The 17,785-nt window shown below is 22.4% G+C and overlaps 4 protein-coding genes and 1 non-coding gene across 5 annotated transcripts; 3 read left to right on the forward strand and 2 right to left on the reverse strand.

Moving 5' to 3' along the window:
• Positions 1-121: 121 nt before the first annotated feature.
• Positions 122-4,329, forward strand: PY17X_1459900 (N-alpha-acetyltransferase 15, NatA auxiliary subunit, putative; the record flags this gene model as incomplete). The annotated part of the gene is made up of 5 exons (XM_022957699.1): positions 122-3,320; positions 3,471-3,581; positions 3,709-3,894; positions 4,010-4,179; positions 4,285-4,329. The coding sequence occupies 5 exons, from the start codon at positions 122-124 to the stop codon at positions 4,327-4,329; spliced, it is 3,711 nt and encodes a 1,236-aa protein (XP_022813045.1).
• A 466-nt stretch (positions 4,330-4,795) lies between these two features.
• Positions 4,796-7,576, reverse strand: PY17X_1460000 (uncharacterized protein; the record flags this gene model as incomplete). Its single annotated transcript, XM_721487.1, has 1 exon — positions 4,796-7,576. The coding sequence occupies one exon, from the start codon at positions 7,574-7,576 to the stop codon at positions 4,796-4,798; it is 2,781 nt and encodes a 926-aa protein (XP_726580.1).
• Positions 7,577-9,324: 1,748 nt separating this feature from the next.
• PY17X_1460100 lies at positions 9,325-9,629 on the forward strand. Its single transcript, XR_002696592.1, has one exon. It is a non-coding gene; the product is annotated as an ACEA small nucleolar RNA U3 (small nucleolar RNA).
• A 1,585-nt stretch (positions 9,630-11,214) lies between these two features.
• On the forward strand, positions 11,215-14,893 carry PY17X_1460200 (RNA-binding protein, putative; the record flags this gene model as incomplete). Its single annotated transcript, XM_022957700.1, has 2 exons — positions 11,215-14,673; positions 14,846-14,893. The coding sequence occupies 2 exons, from the start codon at positions 11,215-11,217 to the stop codon at positions 14,891-14,893; spliced, it is 3,507 nt and encodes a 1,168-aa protein (XP_022813046.1).
• Positions 14,894-15,296: 403 nt separating this feature from the next.
• Positions 15,297-17,657, reverse strand: PY17X_1460300 (conserved Plasmodium protein, unknown function; the record flags this gene model as incomplete). Its single annotated transcript, XM_721964.2, has 1 exon — positions 15,297-17,657. One exon carries the CDS (start codon positions 17,655-17,657, stop codon positions 15,297-15,299), a length of 2,361 nt encoding a protein of 786 aa, XP_727057.2.
• Between the last annotated feature and the right edge of the window lie 128 nt (positions 17,658-17,785).

The raw sequence follows: 17,785 nt of genomic DNA on the forward strand, positions 1-17,785 counted from the left end.
TAGGAACATATAATTACGTAATTGTAAGGAAAATATATTGGGAAAAATAAACAACTTGAAAATTTTATTTATTCAAAAAATTAACAATTTTTATGATATTTATATCCAAATTAATAAAAAAATGAAGAAAGATGGAAGTGATAACAACAAATTGCCAAATAAGGAAATGAACAATTTCCGAATGATGACTCAGATGATAGAATTAAAAAAATATAAAAAGGCACTTAAAACATGTGAACAAATACTTAAAAAATATCCTAAAAATGGTGAAACATTATCAGTAAAAGGGTATTTATTAAATCTAATAGATGATAATAACAAAGATGAAGCATTTAAATATGCAAAAGAAGGTATAAAAAATAATTTATCGAGTAGTTTTTGTTGGTATTTATATGGATGTTTATATAAAAGTTATAAAAATTATGAAGAAGCATTGAAATGTTATATGAAATCAATTCAGTTAAATAGGAATGATTATAAAGCAATAAAAGAGGCATCCATTATTTTATTATATTTAAAAAAATATGAACAATTTAAAGATTTGCGTATAGATGCCTATAAAGAAAGTGCAAAGAGTCCAAAAGATAAAGCTCTTATTATATTTTCATACCATTTGTTAAAACAATATGAAAAATGTCATTATCTTATTAAACAAGTAGAAGAAGATTTATCTAAAATAGATGTAGGAAATGATAATCTCGATAAAATGAATAATAGTAATATCATATCGGCAAACGAAAAACATCAGCTACTAGTTTATATGTCAGAAATATTATTAGAAGGGAAAATGTACAAAGAGTGTATACAATTTTTAAACAAACATAAACAACTTGAAAATGATAAATTATGGTATAATCAAATGCTAGGTTTAATATATTTATATGAAAATGATATGTCACAAGCCAATAAATATTTTAAGGAAGCCTTTTCAGTAAATTCAGAAAATTTAAATATACTTTTGTTAATTTTGTTTACCGAAAAAGAAATATATATTGATGGAGAAAAAGAGGCTACTAATAATAAAAGTGAAATATTAGAAGGAAATGAAAATGTGTCATTGTCCAGTTTGTTTTATCTTGACTATAAAGATGAACATAAAATGAACGAAGAAGTTAAAATAAACAAAAATACAAAGGTACTGTTACATGAATCGATTTTAGATATATATGGATCTAATAGAAATTTAAAACTATTATCATATATTAATAAAAATATATTAAATGATTATGTGTGTCATAATCTTGGAATGAAAAAGTATGATATATACACAGTGTCTGAATTTAAAAATTATACAAATATAAATCCAATAAACCCTGAAAACTTTAAAAAAGGAATCGATGAAAATAGTGTAGATAAATTTATAGAATTGTTAAAAGAAGATATAAAGAAAGAATGCCAAAATATAAATAATAATGTGACGGAAAATTATAATATTATTCAATGGTCAAACAAAATAGGATCTGATTTATTTTATTATCCCAAAAAAAAAGTAGAAAAATCTATGGATATTTTATATTTTTATAAAATTAAAAATTTAAATGATAAAGAAGAAAAATGCTTTGAAACATATTTTACCAATTTACAAAATAAATATAAAAATTCAAATTTATTAAAAATATTCCCTTTATATTTTTATAATGAAATAAAATTCTCTTACTATATAGAAAAGTTATTCCGAAATTTATGTTTTCAAAAATGTTTCACGATATTTAATTATTTAAAACCAATTCTTACGTATAAAAATGTTAAAATATTGCTTTTCCTATTGCACAAATATATAAAGAATTATGATAAGACCAATAAATTGTGTGAGTTTGATAGTGATTATATTTTTAGAGATAATAACTCAAATTCTTATGTCATAAATAATTTTGAGAAAAATGATTTTGAAAAGAGAGAAGATTCTATTAATAATGAAACCTTCAGTGTATACTCAGACAAAAATAATAATAATAATAATAATTTTCAAAATTGTTTAGATAAAAATAAAATACCGGAAGAAGGAAGCTGTTGTAATGATACATCAGAAATAAATAATAATAAATCGGATGAAGTACAAAGTGAGGAAAGTTCTTTGTTTAGTGAAAAAAATAAAATGAAGGATATGATTGGATCATCTTCTTCACTAGGAATGTATGTAGAAGGAATGCAAAATGGAAACATAAATAATAAAAATAAAATGAACAAAGGAACCATAACCCAACTTAAAGATAAAAAACCAAAAGAAGAAATAAAACCCAAATTGAATAAAAAAACTTTAACTAAAGAAGAAAGAGACGAAATTTTTATGCTTTGTATTTATTCATTTATAAGTCAATTATATGATTATATTAATTCTGTAAAAGATTCTTTATATTTTATAGATAAATGTATAAATAGTATTAAATATAAAATTAATGAAGAATTCAAATATGAATTAATTTTTATTAAAGGGTTAATTTATAAAAGAAATGGAAATTATCTAATGGCATATAAATATTTAGATATATGTAGAAATCATAATATTGGTGATAGATTTATAAATTCGAAAACAGTTAAAACAGGTTTAAAATGTGGACTTATAAAATATTCAAGAAAAATAGCTACAATTTTTATTAACCCGTTAGATAACAATTTTTTAAAAAATATAACTGACACTCAATGTTTTTGGATTGAATATGCATTAGCCTTAAGCTATTTTAATAGACATCTGAATATACATCTAAATGGATCTATTAGTGAGCAAGGAGAAAATATTTATCAATTTAAAACAGATTCATCAAATGATGTATCTAACGATATATCTGGATTAAATTTGGGCCAAGTTATTTCAGATGAAAATGGAAGAGAACAAATTACGCTAAACTTAAAAGTTATAGCAGATAATGATCTTCTTGCACGAAATGAATATAATGATTATAGCAAATCACTTTTTTTTTCGCATCTAGGACATAAACAATTTATTGATATCCATGAAGATCATTTATGTTTCTATTATTATGTGTTAAGAAAAGTTTTGTACAGATCATATAGACACATGCTATATATGTCTGGTCATATTTTTTCTAGCCGATTTTACAGAAGGTTTGGAAAATTATTAATTAGAATTTGTTTACATATGAACGATATTGGAATGAAACCTAAAATTGATCAAAGCAAAAATAATAAAAAAAAAAATAAGCCTACTACTACACCAAATCCTACTGAAGATAAAGAAATTTATGAGCATATGAAAAAGGATCCTTTAGAAAATGCGATGATATATATGAATACATTTTTATCACAACCTAATGCAGATATTTCTGTATATGCTTTAAATTATGAGATTGAAAGGAGAAGAGGTAAAATCACGAAAAATGAAAGCACCAAAACGAAACAATATTAATATACATTGAGAACGTATTCCTTTCTTAATATATATATATATATATATATATATATATATTATCCTGCCATACATGCCCTCATTTATTTTTTGTTCACCCTTACAGGAAATGACTATATCAAACTTATCAACATAATTCATGAGATAAAAAAAATATTCCCTCATCATAATTATCACTACAAACTAGGACCATTAATATCCCATTATTTATATGCAGGTATTATTTTACACTTAATAAATATTTTTGAAAAATACGAAAATATGCAACTTTCGAATGTATTTTATTATAATTTTGTTTTTTTATTATATACATATTATTGTTAATTAATTATTTCATTTATTAGTATCCAAGGAAAATATTAATGATGAAAAAATGAAAGAAATTGCAAACAAATTGAATAACATTTTGGGATTAAATTATGATACATATAATGAGGAAATTCTAAGGAAAGAAAGAACAAACTATATCAATAATTTTATGAAATTTTTTAATGAAAATAAAAAAGGAGATTTAAGATATTTACAGTCAGGTAATTTTTAATTATGTCTAAAAATGCAAAATAATAAAAATGAGCACTTTTTAATATCATTTCTTGAGTTTTATTTCTCTATATTATATGCATTCCAACTTTTAATTTTTTGTAGCCTTTGAAATTTACACACATTGTAATGAAAAAATAAGCAACGACATTTTATTAAATGAATATATGGACCCAAGAAAAAACAAATTAGGAAGGTGCTTCAAATTCTTTAAATTTTTAATTAATCACAAAAAAGTACATCCAGAGTTATCAGAAGCAACAGACCGATTTAAGGTAATGACAAGCATTCACATATATATACATACTCATAATATATTCATACATATACAGTTAATTTTCATCCGCTTTATATGAATTTTTATGTTGCTTTTAATTTAGAAAATGTGTAAAGAGGCATACCCTTTGGCAACCGCATTTCAGTAACCCGTCAAAAACAAAATAATATAATGATATAATAAGTTCACCCATTTTAAAAAGGTCCAAATATAACAATTAGTATCATATACATAATAAGGATAATTTTTTCAAAAATCTTAGATCGAAAAAAAAAAATTATACATATACTTTAATATAAACCCAACTTAATTTTATAAAATATATAAAAACCATTAAATAAAAAAATTATTCATACGACCGATATCCCATATATGCAAAGTACTAGTTGAAACTTGGCATACTTTTAATAAATTTTTAATACGTTCATTTTTCAATTCGAATAAATTTATATATATATATTATTTCTTATATTTTTTAAAGCGTTTTACTTATATTTAATAAACTAAAAATATGTACATATAACAACAATATATGTATTTAAGATATTATATAACAAAAAAAAAATGACGGAAATATCAGAAACTCATGGTTTCAGGAATCACTTATTATAGTTTCATATTGCCTGACGTTTTTTCATTAACTTACCACGAATTTCCTTTATCTTATCAATAATTTCATTTTTCGACTCATATATACAACATAGATATTTTTCTGCTTTCATCCATGCATCAAATTCAGTGGAATTAGTATTTTTTGGCCATGGAGTATAATGTAATAAATAATTTTTGCTATTAGCCCAAATAACAATTTGTTGATATAAATGTGGTAAATATTCTTTTTCGAAATTTTTAAAAACAATAGAATCTTCTAATGTTAATCGATGTCTTTCAGCTTCCCATAATTTAAGCTGAGTAATAACATTAATTGGTATTATACTTTTTAATTTAGTTTTTCCAGGATGTGAATAAGATTCTAAAAATTTAATAATTTGATCAGCGGTAATATCTGAATTATATGCATTTAATACACTTCTTCTTGTTAATATACCAACAACCATATTTGGTGTTCTTGCTTGTAATTCACATAAGTGGCTTAAAATATTTATTTTTAAAATAGACGAAGTATACAAATAAACTTTAAAATTACTTTGAATGATTAACCCTATTTCTAAATTATCATTTTCATTTAACCTTTTTTCTGAATGTATATTGTGATTAGTTATGTCTTGCGAAATCAAATTTTTTGTTTCAATTTTTTTCAAATTTTTTTTCTCGTCCTCATCCATTAGTGGTTCACTTTTCACACGAACCGTATTTTGTAATAATAAATATTTATGAAAATATATTTCACTTAATTTTGCTTTTTTTTTTATATTTTCATCATCATTATTATTATAACCAGATTCTTCACAAAATTTTTCTACAGATAAATGATTTAATATAGATATATAATTTTCAACATTTAAATTATTTATTGTTAATAATAATGCATATGGTGTTATAAATATATAACTATCATGTGTTTTTAAAAATAACCCTATATGTATACCAAAATCTACAAATTCTTTTTGAGCTTTTGTTAAGTTTTCTAAAAATATTGGTTGACCAATATTACATTGAGTTAGTGATAAAATTAATAATAATGTTTCTTTTACATATATCTCAGATTTTTGAGAATTTTTATTTGGATCTGTTATATAATCTTGTGTATCTTTTATATTTACACCATCTGCATTATTCATATCTTCATTGTTAGTACCCCATTCCCCTCCGTTCATATTATTATTATTATTATCATTATTGTTAAAATCATTTATAAGAGTATTTGTGATGGAACTATTTGCTAAAGCTTCATTTCCTTCACTAGAAGTCACATTTTCTGAATTGTTTTTTTTTTTATGTTTAGCTGAATTTTGCTTAGCTATATTTGTTACATTTCCATCATCAATTATCAGCAAATATTCAATAACTAGAGATATTATTCTACTTCGTATATCTTTTAAAAACCATGAAAATGCTTCTCTACTCATATTTATCGTTTTATTATTACTATTATTATTAGCAATATTAGAACTATTATTTATATCATCAAGTATAAATTTTTTTTTTTTCAAAACTTCTATCAAACTACCACACGGTGCACATGTTAACAAATCTTCTTTTTTAATATTTGATGAAGAAAAAAAAAAATCATTATTTTCTTCTTCCATATTATTATTTTCTCTACTTTGAAGACTTTTATAATATAAATTATTTTGTTTATATGCATATACTCCTTTTTTTTTTTTTCTTCCTCGTCTTCCATCTCTTTTTTTATTTGGATCATATAAATTTACATTTTCTTTATTACCCATTCTTGCGTTTAAATATTTACTACTATTACTATTTTCAATGTCATTATAATTCTGTGAATATTTATTTCGGGTTTCTTTATCTTGTGGGTATAATGAATTGTCATATTGTTCATTTGTTTCATCTTCATTATCTTCATCTTCATCATATTCTGAATCATTTCCCATGTTTTCATATTCTCCATAATTTTTATATTTCCTTCTTTGTGGAAATGATTCGTTTCCATAATTTTCGTCATCATACATTTCATCACCATAAGGTTGATATTCTTCATCACTATCTTCATTATTTTTTTTGCCTTTTTTAGTTTGAATACCATAATAGTTTCCTTTTTCCATTTTTACACTTTTCAAACTGTTATTATAAGAATACTCTCCTCCATAAGAGTGAATATTATTTACATCGAGTGATCCACCCACTTCAGTTTTAATAGGAGATTCTATACCACCATGAATACTGCTACTATGTGGGTATGTACTAGCATAACTACCACTATAACTATGGGTATATTTATAACTATTCAAATTTGGTGAAGCAATAAAATGTAAGAGAGTATTCCATCGTGTATTAGCATAACATAGAATACCTTCTTTTGTAGGAAATAATTTTTTTTCATATAATTCTTTTTCTTTATTTAATTGTAGTTTTATATTATTATTAAATATAAAAATATTATTTTTATCATTTTGATATATTTTATTTAATAATGTTAATCTGAATCGATCATTTATTTTATATTGATTATAGTTATCTTTTTTTGTTTCACTTTCTACTAATATTTTAACATCAACTAAATTTTTTATACTTTCACTTAATTTTTTCAAAAAGTTTGGATTTATCCATAATCTCATAGCTCTTTCTGAAACTACTTGTTGAATAAACAATAGTCTAGATATTATAATTTGCTCTAATTCATTTAGTGAGCTAAATATAGTTTCATGTGCTAGTGAATCATCAAACAAATATTCCCATACTTTTTCATCCATCTCCTTCATGTAATCATATATTTCCATATTCTCAATATTTTTTCGTGCCTTCACCATTTTTCTCTATGTTTAAAAATATAAAAAAAAACTAAAAGGAATTTAGAAAAGAAAAACGGGAGGGGGGAAAGAATTTCCCCTTAAAGTTACACTGTGCGTCTTCTATATCCTTGTAACTTCACTGATATATTTTATTATTTAATAATATATGTTATTCTTTTACAACACTAACTTATGCCGTATTTTGGAAGTTTAAAATGTATTAAGAGAGAAAAAAAAAAAACAATGATATTCATATAATTGATTATATATCTATATGGGCTAAGATAAGTTCATATAGTGTGCGGATTATGTTTTTATTATCATTATATGCATTATATATATATATTAATTTTCGCTGAATGTATGAAAAACGTTTTTTTTGTATATATTTCCATATGGTTTGTTTTCATTACTTTTTTTTCTTTTTCTCATTACATATTTTTATTTTAACAAATTTCAATTCTTACAATCCATTCATTTTTCATAAGAAATTAAGAGGGAATGAATTTTATTTTATTGCTTAATTCGGAATATAAGCATATAAATAATAAGAAAAATAAGTGTATTTATGTTTTCCCAAAATAATTAAATACGCAAATGATATATAAATTTTATATACATACACCAAGCAGCAACGAAATCAATATTCTAAAAAAATAAAAATAAAAATATTATTATAGCATCGTGCAAAAATATTTTGTACAACGTACTTTCAAGAGAAAATATGGGTTATACATATATAAGCTCGGTTGTTATAAATTAAATAAATTAATATTTAAAATGAGACAAAAAATTGTTTTCCATTTTCTTTTTATAAATAATTTGAATTTGTTAATAATTTACAAAAAAATCTATAAATATTTATGTTTATTGAAAATGTGTGTTTATTCATTATATTTACTTTCCTCGTAAAAATAATTTGGTGATCTTGGTAATATACCTTTTTTTTGCCTTTTTTTTTTGCCTTTTTTTTTGGCTTTTTTTTTGCCTTTTTTAAATATGGCGTAATTTACAATTTTCGAAAAGATGTATTCTCCGCTGAATAGCAAAGATAAGTTTTGTGTATGATTTTTTCTTTATAATAAATATATAAAAAAAAAGAAAGTATATCCATCCTATAATTTTATTAAAATATAAATTGGTAATAAATACAAGTTTTATAATTTCCACTTAAAAAAAATAATAAAAGGAATATGATATAATATGCTATTCTCTATATTGCATTGTTAAAGTTTATTGAAGAACAAAGCCATATAATAATTTACGCATTTTCTCCCTTAACCTTTTTATTTTTATAATGCTTATAAAATGAAATAGAACTTTTTATTCATTCATTTTTTTAATTAAATAATAAACAACATAATTATTATCTATAAATAAAAAAAATAAGTAGCTATATTATATAAATGGTAAAAAAATGTAGCTATTTTGCATAAAAATATATTATATATATATATATGTATGTTTTTAGTTATATTAATTTGTATATCCAAACTCAATGTGGATCACTTTGCGATTTTTAGCAAAATAATCATATCATAAAAAGGATTATTATTTTGGTTATTTGAAAAAAAAAAAAAAAATTAGCTATTTGAAAAAATCCGGGGCAATATGCATACAGTTTTTTAAATTAAAACACAAATGAAGTACATGTAAGGGGGGCTTATTATTGTTTACATTTCTTTTTATAGAATGCTCAGTGGTACATTATCGGTATTGAAAATTTTACATAATAAGAGAAAAATTAGAAGAAAATTTGTCGACGAATACTTAGTCAAGATCATTGCTATAGTATTTGTGATGTTTTATTGTTATAAAATAACGGATATTACAAAAGTGATGATGAAATGACGCTACTCGCAAATGAATTTTAATTTCGATATTTTTTCATTATCTTTTGGTATTGTTAAAGTATCCGAAAAAAAGATGATAATCTTTATAACAATTTTAAGATCTTCTTATTTTTGTTATTAAAATTTTAGAGTATGTCGTCCGCTGAACTTACGAATTCCATTTATATATATTATATAATATTATATTTTTTTTTTTTAAGGTTTTAAAATATATTATATTGGAATAAAATAAATAATAAATAAATAAATATTTGGTCACAATATTAAAAATATTAAAATATCTTTTTCTACGGTTTATATAAATATAATTTAAAAAGCAAAATAATATTATATTTATGATTTTATTTATAAAAGAAAAAAAAAGGGACTAGCTTTTTTTTATGCAGCTTTTTATTTTTTATTGTTATTATTATGCATTTTTATTTTAAAAAATGTAGTGATGGTATAAAAATAAAAGGTGAAAAAATATGAGGGAAAAGTTAATAAGCTTTATAAATTATTGTTATATTTATTCTCTCAAAATATAAGATTAGCTAAAATTTTGTATAAATAATATATTTTTTTTTTAATTTATTATTTCATATATAAGAATAAACAATGAGTAAATTTATATTTCTCATATTTTTATAGGAAATAATGGGAAAGGATGTATTTTATTGTTTGTTATTCTTTTAAAAAAACAATTTTAAATATCAAATTTTTTGCATAAATAAAAATGTTATAAATTTCGTTTATTATTATTAGTGTATATTTTTTAAGGTTTGTACAAAATATATGAGAATATAGTTAAAAAATATAATTTCCATATTAATAATTATAAAATAAGAATGTATTTTTTATATGCGGTTTCACATTGGCTTTTTGGTTTTTAATTTTGTAATAGATTTAAGTTGTTTGTTTTTATAGTGTTATAACTATTATGCTCTCGTATTCCTTTGAAAATATGTGTCACTATGCGAAAAGGAATTTTAAAAATCGAAAAAAATACAAATAATCATATTAACATATCTATATGTATATATAATAATAAGGTGATTATTTAATTTTTTTTTCTATACAATATATTAACATTACCATAAATAAGCTGAAAAATAAAAAAATTTTCACTTTTCCTTTCGTTCTCATCAATATTACCATAAATGGGAAATTTGGAGTTTTTAGCATTAGTATATTAGATAACTGGAAAAAATATTAATGTGACATGTGATATTATATATGCCTGTGCTAGCTATTATTTAGTAAGCCATGTGTATAGTTGTGTATTTATTTTTTCGAAAAAAAATTTAAGTATGCAATTTTTATAGAGAAGAAAATACACAACAAAATAAATCCGAATATTTATAAAATTTGATATATGGAAAAGTAATATTGTTCATCATTTTTTCAACGTAAATTTATTTATAGAAAATAATTATAATACTACATATTTTTTTTGTGAAAGTTTTCATAAGGATGATGAATTGTGCTATATAATTTTTTTTTTTTTTTTCCATTTATTGCACAATTTAGTTTCTTTGGCTTTATAATTTGTTACAATATTGTTTGTTTTTTCTTTATAATGATAGGAAATATAAAATTGATGTTTACAATATGATTGGTCAAAGGAATAGTATATATAATTTTAATATATAAGAAAGTAGTATGTAGTATATTATAGTGATATAGCAAATAGCCATTGAAAGGTGAATGTCATAATATAGTGATTTCTTAGTGTCATACGTATGTATACATATATATGCAGTTACATGCTAAAAATAAATACTCAAATGAAATAAAATAATAGGGAAAGCTATATATATATATATGAGAATAGTTCATCTTTTTGTATTTATATCTATGCTTTTATTTGAATGCAAGAAACAGAAAATAAATTCATACAAGATTGGGAAAAGTGTAAAAAGTTATAATTGTCTAAGGTTTAGTAAAAATGATGATGTTTTATCAAAGAAAAATGTGGTGGATGATGATAAATTAACAAAAAGAGAAAATATTTTTAATAAAAAAGGAAGATATTCCTTTAGTCCGATTAAAAGGAATAGTATTAAAGATATCAAAAGAAAAATAAAATATAGTAATAAAAATATAAAATTAAAAAACAACAAATTTTATAGAAAAAAAGAAATCCACAAATCATTAATTGATAATATAAATAAAGAAGTCTTATCTGAAAATATAGCATCATTAGGTAGAAATAATTTAAATGAAAATGAAAACAATCAAAATATATTACCATTACCTTTGACAAATATCGAAGAACAAGGATATAATTGTTTGCTGTTATGTAAGGGTTTACCTTTTCATGTAAGTGATGATGAAATCATAAAATTCTTTAGCCCATACAAAATAATGAATAAATATATTATATATATTAAAGACAAAAATGGTAATTTTTTTGGAGATGTATTAGTAAGATTTCAAAATAAAGAGGAAAAACAGTTAGCTCTAAAAAATAAAAATTTAAAATTTTTATTACATAGGTATATACAAATATATAATATAAATGAAGAACATTATGAAGAATATTATAATATTGGATATAAAAATCCACCGTCTTATAAAAATTATGTTCCGATAAAAAATGTAATAGTACCAAACTATTTAGATAAATATGATAATATTGAAGATGAGTTTGCAACAACTTTACCCAACAATAACAACAGTATGTTGGATAGAAATAATTTGAATGATAATAGTTATGAATATAATGATGAAGATACAATATGGATTAAAGAGCATATCAATAAAAAGGGAATATTATTAGAAAATTTATATACGGGTAAAAAACTTATAGGGAAAATAACATCTGTTCATCCTTATGGTGTTTTTATTGATTGTGATGTTTATGTAAAAATTTCAAAAAATAAATATATAAAAATATTAGCACTTTTGCATAAAAATAAATTAACTATAAATATAGGATTACCATCTGATCCGTTAGAGGAACAAGAACAAAAAGAATTAATTTTAGAAAAAAATATGAACATAATTGTATATGTTGATAAAATTATAAAAAAAAAATATGATATTCATGATGCAAAAGAAAATAATCTAATTTTTTTTAACCTCACTTTGGATTCTTCTATAACTGAAGAAAAAATTAAATGGTTTCAAAAAAATAAGTTGAAAAAAGATATGTTGTTAAAGAATAATACAAAAAATGAAATCACATCGTTTGATCAAGTTTCACGAAGCAATTTCAAAGAAACGAGTCTTTTACACAAAAATAATAAGCCTATGAACAGATCGAATAGGCTTTTTTTTATAAATAAAATACATGATAAATATTATTATTTTATAAATTTAAAGGATCGTAATAAAAGAAAGACAGGAAAAGATGCCTTACTTAATAGCGAAAATGAAGAAGTACCACAAGATATCAAAAAATGTAAACAAACAAACGATGAACACATGGAAAACGGTGGGAAAAACGGTGGGAAAAACGGTGGGAAAAAAATAAAAATGAAGAAAAATAAACTACCTGGCAATGAAATATTTGATGATGAGAAAGACGAATTTGATGATATTTTCAATTTTCAAAATAATGAAATAGATATATCAGAAGAACAACAAAATGAAAATTCGAAAATAGAATTATCTGAACAAGATGAAAATAATATGGTTGAGTCTGTAAATACTAAAATAAAAAAAAAAGGAATAAATAATTATAATGAAGAAGTGGATGGAATCTTAAAAAGTATATTTTCGGATAATAAAAATGATGGAGATATTAAAATAAAAGGAAAAAATAAATTAAATAAAAATTATGACAAAAAAAAAAAAGAAAATTCACAGAAAATAAACCATATAAAAAATGAAGATGAAATAAGGGAAAATGTAAAAATGTTAAATTTAGAAAAAATAAACGAACGAGCACAATGGACTAATGATATAAGAAAAGAGGAATCTATATTGTATTCAAAACTATTTGGATTAAAAACAGATATTAACGATTTTTATTCCCCAAATGATTTAAACCATGATCAGATTGAAAATAAAATGAAGAATCCTGACGATGTCGAAAGCCACTCTAATATTGTAGAAGATAAGAAAGATGATTATGTAAAGTATAATGAAAATGAGGAAAATAAAATAGTATCGAATAAAAATGATAAAAATAATGAAGATTGTATAAAAAACGAAACTAGTGATATATGTATCGATAAAGATATACATATTAACACCAAGTTAAATAAAAAAAATGATAATTTTCTAAACATACTCGAAAATAATAATGATGAAATACTAGACTTTTCAAATTTATCGAAATTGTCTATAGAAGAATTAAAAAATAATATATATAAAAAAAATTATTTATTACCAATAGATGTATCAAAAGAGAGTTTAAGAAATAGATTGATAGAAATATGCGTGTGTGAAAAGAAAAAAATAAAATTTGATAATTTTCCATATATTAGATATTATTTATTTGATTTTTATCTATCCACCGAAGAGATTAAATTAATAATTTTATGTAATAAAAAATTTTTAAATAAAAAAAATATTAATAAAATATTTTTAGATACCTTAAAAATTAATGAATTAAAATATTTATTACACCAATCAATGGAAAATTTCCGATTATGGGAGCCAAATGATTCTGTAAAAAAAAAAGTACTAAATTTAAATAAAGACTTATTATTAAAGCAAGATTTGACAAATATCGAAGATATCCAACATGATAATTTAATCATTTTATGGAATGATTTTAAAGATTACATGTTAAATTGTGTTTATGTTCCTGATGATGGAAATTACAACATCCTTGATGAATTAGAAAATGAAGATTTTCAAGATTCAGAAAATTCATTCGATAAATATCATACTAGTAATAATAACACAAATACAAATAAATATATAAATATATATATTAGTCGAATGAGGCGAATAGAAAAAGAAGGTTTTCTTCTAAATAATGATATACCCTTTTGTGGAACTTTAGAAAAAGAAAAAAATATTGATGAAAATAAAAATAAATACAATAATTTAGACCCATTTAAAAACGCATTCATGTCATTAGAAAAACAATTGCAAAGTGAAGAAGATCATGATTTACCTGATAAAATCGATTTTAAAGAAGCAATGAAAATTTTAAATGATAAATCACATCTAAAAAAATTAAAACGATCTTTTAATAATGAAAGTGAAAAAGACGATCAAAATTATATCCAAAAAATTATTCATCATATCCTTAAAAATAAACAATATTTTGATTATTATATAGATGAAGATCTTCTGAAAAAAATGCCTTATGATGAATTAATTGTAAGTGTGAAAACTGTAAATAAAATTAATGAAATTCTCACAAAAAAAAAATACCCAACTAATAACGATTGCACTTTAGCAAGATCATACTTCAAAAGTTTAAAAGTATATTTATACCAATCCAAGAAATATATACACACACATGATATATATTCTTTTCTTTTTTCTTTAGATAATGCTGGATAAATTGCCTGCTAATATTCTAGAAGATTTATTGTAAAATAAGATTTAATTTCTCTCTAAGAGATTAAAAATAATACAAGAGAATGTTCTTCATATACAAAAACAACCCGTATATATTATTTACATATTTTTCTATAATTTATATTTTTTTTAAAATTGCATTATTAAATTCGTTTTAACAAATATATGTATATTTTTACAAAAAATTGTGTTTCATGTTAAAAAAAAAAAAAAATAGATTAAAAAATAGATTAAAAAATACAAAACATTGTTTATTTCACGTGTTTTATTTATAATGTGTACATTTTTTCATTTTATACTCATAGTGAATAGACTTAAATTTGTGCAATTTTTTAATTATGCAGATACATGCATATACATATTCATATTTCGGGCCGATTTACTTCTATAATATTGTCATTATGTGATACATGGAATATCTAATAGGTTCTTTTATTACCCATTAAATAGAAAGCGGAATAATATATGTTCCTAAAGCATTTCACAATATAACTTATTAAAACCTTTTGGTTGTCATCCTTATTGTCAACTATGTCATTAGTTATTAATTCTTTATATAAGATATTTTCTAAAGATACAAAAGTCTTACTTAATGTTCTAGTTTTACTTGTTGAAAATTTAGAAATCGTTTGATGCATATCTAAAATAATTTTGTTGTCATTTGCAGAATATTTGTCTTTAAAAGCTTGTGCCCATTTTATTGATATAAGTAATAATTCGTCAAATATATTTTTTATTTCTGACTGCATTTTATATGTTGTTAAATCTTTATAAATACTTTCACCATAATATATTTTTAGAGCCGGTTTAATAAATGGGATTAATGCCACCATAGTGTTAAAATAATATTTTTTCATATATATACTTTGCTTAGTTTTGATAAATTTTATAAGATTAGAAACAAGTGTAGGGTTCATGTTTTTAATATAATCAAGTGATAACATTAAAACTAAATCTACTGGTTTTAAATTGTTGTCTCTTTTTTTATTTTTTATTATTGTTCTAAATCTACCACATATTCTTTGATTTGATAACATAAATTCATATGTATTTAAAATGTACATGTTAGGTAATATGGTTGAGGAATTTTCTACATGTAGCTCAGAATATTTATATGGTACCGATTTTATATCTAAATGTGATTCCTTATTCTTAATTTTTGAATGGAATACAATATACGAAACAGCTTGTTCATAATTTTTTATCATATTTGTATTATTTAAAGCTAAATTTTTTAGTAATACATCGTTCGTTAATTTATTAATATTATTTACTATACATTGTTTAGAACTATTTAATAACTCTTCTGTTACCGATATTATTTTATCATTGCTATTGTTCATTTTAAAAAATTTTTTAATAGGACTTTTTTCCACTCTTGTATTTTTATTATAAAATATGTTTCTTTGTTGTGCTGTATATATATCTATATAAGATGCTAATATTTTATTGGATGTAGAATTACGTGTTATTGGTTGTCTTGGTTCATAATTTTTATTCAAAATAGGATTACTATTAGAATAGGATAGTCTTTTACTTTTATTTTGTGCATCACCTTTATTTCCACGATCAAAAATTCTTATGGATGGCTTATTTTGAATTTTACTTCTATTATCACCATTTCTACTACTGTTGTTATCAATATCTTCATAATTTCTTTGGCTATTTAATATACTAGAGTTATCATTTTCTATATGTTGTATGCTTCTCGACTTTTTTTTTCCCCCAAAGTTTAAGCTATAATTATCACTTGTGCTTATGTCGTCTATAGGATTAGAATAAATAGATTGCTGATCAATGCTATCATCGTCGCTATTTAATCTATACCTCATTACCTGTGATGCATTGGGACCTTGGTTCTGATTATTATATCCATAGGGATTGGAATAACTATCATCATCTTCGTCAGTATTAATATACATATTTGAATTTCTATTATTACTATTATTATTTCTATCATTATATTCATTGTTTGGTGATTGTCTCATTCCACTATCATGTCTTTGCCTAGATGAATTAATAGGGTTTTCTGAACTTTCATATTTCGTATATTGAATATCATCGGTTATAAAGGAATCTGAATCATTATTTAAACCAGTGTTGCGTTTATTGGTTGTATTGGAATAAGTTTCTGTTCCCCTTGAAAAATCTTCTGTATTAAGTCCTAATCTGTTCCTAAAATTATCGAAAGATCTACCTAAATAAGGAGGGTTATTTTGGGGGGAGTATTGATCATCATAATTTTCACTTGGTTGATTTTCATTTGGATCTCGAAAATTACTACTATATAAATAGGATTTATTGGCATACATTGGAGTTTGGGAATTCGAATTATGCATATAATTATTGTTTCCTCTATAATTGTTAGAAGGTTCTTGATAATTAAATTCTTCACTGTCACTATCGTCGTCGTCATCATAATCTTCATCATTTATCATATTGTTACCATCATTGTTTGCATTTCCTTTCATATTCATACGACCATATTGGTTACCATTGTTTCTATTTGCGTATGATGTACTTGGTTGCTGATCATCAAATGCAACATTTTGTCTTCTATTTGGTGCATTATCTCTATCTTCATAATTTGTATCGGTTAAATCGCTTGAACTAGAAGAGGAATTGTTTAAATCGTTTGAATTATTAATACTTTCATATCTTCTTATAAGATCTTTTACATTTTTTTTTTTTTCATTTCCGCCTTTTCCATTTCCAAATTTCCAAAATACCATAAAAATTGCAGCATGATAATAAATAAAAAATAATAAGTTTCTCTTCATTGTGCCCTAAATAGGGAGGTATACAAATAATAAAATTGTATATTTTTTTTTATTTAAAAAATATAATGCATATATAGATATATGTATTTTACCATATAATAATATTTAAAAAAATATACATGCAATTT

The sequence above is a fragment of the Plasmodium yoelii genome (assembly GCF_900002385.2).
Source record: "Plasmodium yoelii strain 17X genome assembly, chromosome: 14".
Classification (NCBI taxonomy): Eukaryota; Apicomplexa; class Aconoidasida; order Haemosporida; family Plasmodiidae; genus Plasmodium; species Plasmodium yoelii.